At 37.5% G+C, this 2860-nt stretch overlaps 1 protein-coding gene across 1 annotated transcript in view; it reads right to left on the reverse strand.

Moving 5' to 3' along the window:
• Positions 1 to 2860, reverse strand: part of TIMMDC1 (translocase of inner mitochondrial membrane domain containing 1) — a 25933-nt gene that overhangs the window by 20271 nt on the left and 2802 nt on the right. The window contains exon 2 of the mRNA XM_012808411.2: positions 1634 to 1799. Within this exon, the coding sequence (XP_012663865.1) occupies positions 1634 to 1799 (166 nt within the window). The remainder of the gene's footprint in view (positions 1 to 1633; positions 1800 to 2860) is intronic.

Consider the following 2860-nt stretch of genomic DNA (forward strand, 5'->3'; position numbering starts at 1 on the left):
GGGAGAAAGGTTAAAGATGAACCAGAAAGTAAAGGTATGCTTCAAGAATGAGGGGGACATATCAAAAGGACACAGGAGCTAGCTTGAAGGGCTCCAACTGTCCATATTTTGTGTATCAAAATAAAAAACAATAGCACAGCTTGGGTATCCTTTCTCTGAAATGCCTGGGACCTGAAGCATTCCAGATTTAGGATTATTTTTGGATTTTGGAATATGTGCATTATAGTTACTAGTTGAGCATCCAAAATCCCCAAAACATTGTTGAGTATCATGTTGGTACTCAAAACATTTTGAATTTTGCAGCATTTCACATTTCAGATATTTGGATTTGGGATGCTTGACCTATAATAGATCATAAATCGTTAAGTCCATACTGATGTAAATAAATTATAAACAGATAAAACAGGCAGATAAATAAATAGGGGAGAAAGGAAAACACTTCCTTAAAGCAAAGTACTAGGCAGTAACTGTAGAAAGAATGACAGATTTTAGAAAATGGCTATTTGGCAACCATCACAGTAATAATTGTTGCAGGAAAGAATTGTCATTAAATGCTACAAGTAGACAGTAAAAATCTGATGAAAAATAGTAAATTTATATAGTCTCAAAAGATCTAACAAGTGTTATTACTTATTAGTTAATGCAAAGGGGAAAACCATGAAGTAAAAAAATAGTAATTTTACAGTGGATCACCTTGGAAGAGGCCATCTTAACCAAGTGACTGAAGTAAACACCACCAGTAAAGGGACAAAAAGATGTCATGTGCTTCTCATATAATGTACTGAAAAGGGTACAATATAAATTCTAGGGCATTCCTGCCAGAAAACATAGCCAAATCTAGTCATGAGAAACCATCAAACAAACCCCAATTGAGGGATACTCTATAAAAAACAAATGGTCTACGATCCAGATCATGAAAGACAAAGACAGACCAAAGGACACTAAAAGGCATGACAGGCAAATTCATTATGTGATCCAGTAGTAGATTCTGACCAGAAAAAATTTATTCCTTATCTCCTTTTTATTGTTTTTGTTTGTTTGTTTGTTTGTTTGTTTGTTTTTGAGACCAAGCCTTAACCTGTCACCTGGGTGGGCTCAAGTGATCCTCCTGCCTCAGCCTTCCCAGTAGCTGGGACTACAGCCTTGCAATAGCACACCCAGCTAATGTTTCTATTTTTGGTAGAGATGAGGTCTTACTCTTCCTCAGGCTACTCTTGAACTCCTGGTCTCAATCCCTAAGTGGTAGGATTATAGGAGTGAACCACTGTGCTTGGCCATATTATTTATTTTTTAAATAAGTGATATTGGTGGGACAACTAGCCAAAGGGGTTAATTGTCTGATCTCATATGTTACAGCTGAGCCTTAATGATTCAACAGAGGAATAAAAATGTATTTTAAAAAGAAGAGCCCTAGGGGTGATCCCAGACATGCTTCTTCAAGATAGGAAAAGTGGCTGACAAGCCATGTGTAGACAATTTAGCATTATTACTTCCACTGGTACTAAGTATACAGTTTCTTTACTTTACTCTGACATCCTACAACTATCCTCCACCAAACTCCACAACTGAGTAAGTATACAGCAAATTGCTAAGTCAGTGTGCCCCCCGATGTCTTGAGACCACCAGTACATACCACAGCATCAAACCGGTTATAATAAATCTCTCCTTGGCTCTGCTCAATGTAGCGTTGTTTAGCGTGAACAAAAGCTGGTATTCCCCCATATGCCCAGCCAATGACGCCTGCTGTAACTGATGCCTTTAAGATATCTTGAAGTTCCTTTGACCGTCTGTGGTGTTCACTAAAACATCAAAAAGAAAAAAAAATGCTGTTTGGGATTAGCTTATGTGTCCTGCTTTCCAAAGACTCTATGATCAGAATTATTCCAAATGCTAACATCCCAACACTTTTCATTATGGGTAGAATCCTCTAATGAATTAAACAGCACAGTTATATGTAAAGTAACACAAATCTCATACAGAACTAAACTATGCTGTTAGAAACTAGTATAGTGAAACCAAAGAAGATTGCCCAAGGCCAGGGGTTTGAATCTATCCAGAGCAACATAGTGAGATCCTGCATCTACAAAAAATTTAAAAATCAGCCAGGTGGGGTGGTGTTTGCCTGTAGCCCCAGCTACTAAGGAGGCTGAGTCAGGAGGATCACTTGAACTTAGGATTTTGAAGTTATGATGGCCTGTGATCACACTACTCCACTCCAGAAAAAGAGAGAAAGAGAGAGAGAGATGAGAATAGTGGTTACTCTTGGGAAGGCAGTAACTGGAAAGGTACAAGATAACTAGCTATGTTCAGTTTGTGAAAATTCATTGATCGGCATACTTACATGCATTTTTCTAAATACATATAATACTCCAACAAAAAGTTTTTTTAAAAGGTGCTTTCATTTAATGACTATTACATCTATACCCTACTCCTGGAAATAGGAAGAACTTCTGAGTTGGATATAGAGAACAGTAGTATTTGCCCTTTTGATTTTGAAGCTAACATTTAGAAACCACACAAATTGAGATTTTAGTGTAGTGAATAAATGAAAGCAAGGATGTACCCCCCCCAAAAGCATCAAAACTCTATCTTACCACTTATTTAATTTTTATGACACACTCAACTAGGCCTGTACTATACAAAGCATTGAGAAAGCTCACTGGGCAGTGGGGAGCACAGGACCATCTAAAATAACAAAGAAAAACTACTATTTATTACTCTCGAACGTGTAGAAAACTAGAACTGCTAGTGGAGCTTCTAGGATGTCCTCCTGAAACTGCTCTAACAGATAGCTGTTTGTAAGGATTAAGTTCCTATGAATAATGGCCCTCCTAAGGAAGTAAACTAGCAAATGTTATCT

The sequence above is a fragment of the Otolemur garnettii genome, unplaced genomic scaffold (assembly GCF_000181295.1).
Source record: "Otolemur garnettii isolate 467f Iridium unplaced genomic scaffold, OtoGar3 scaffold00089, whole genome shotgun sequence".
Taxonomy (NCBI): Eukaryota; Metazoa; Chordata; class Mammalia; order Primates; family Galagidae; genus Otolemur; species Otolemur garnettii.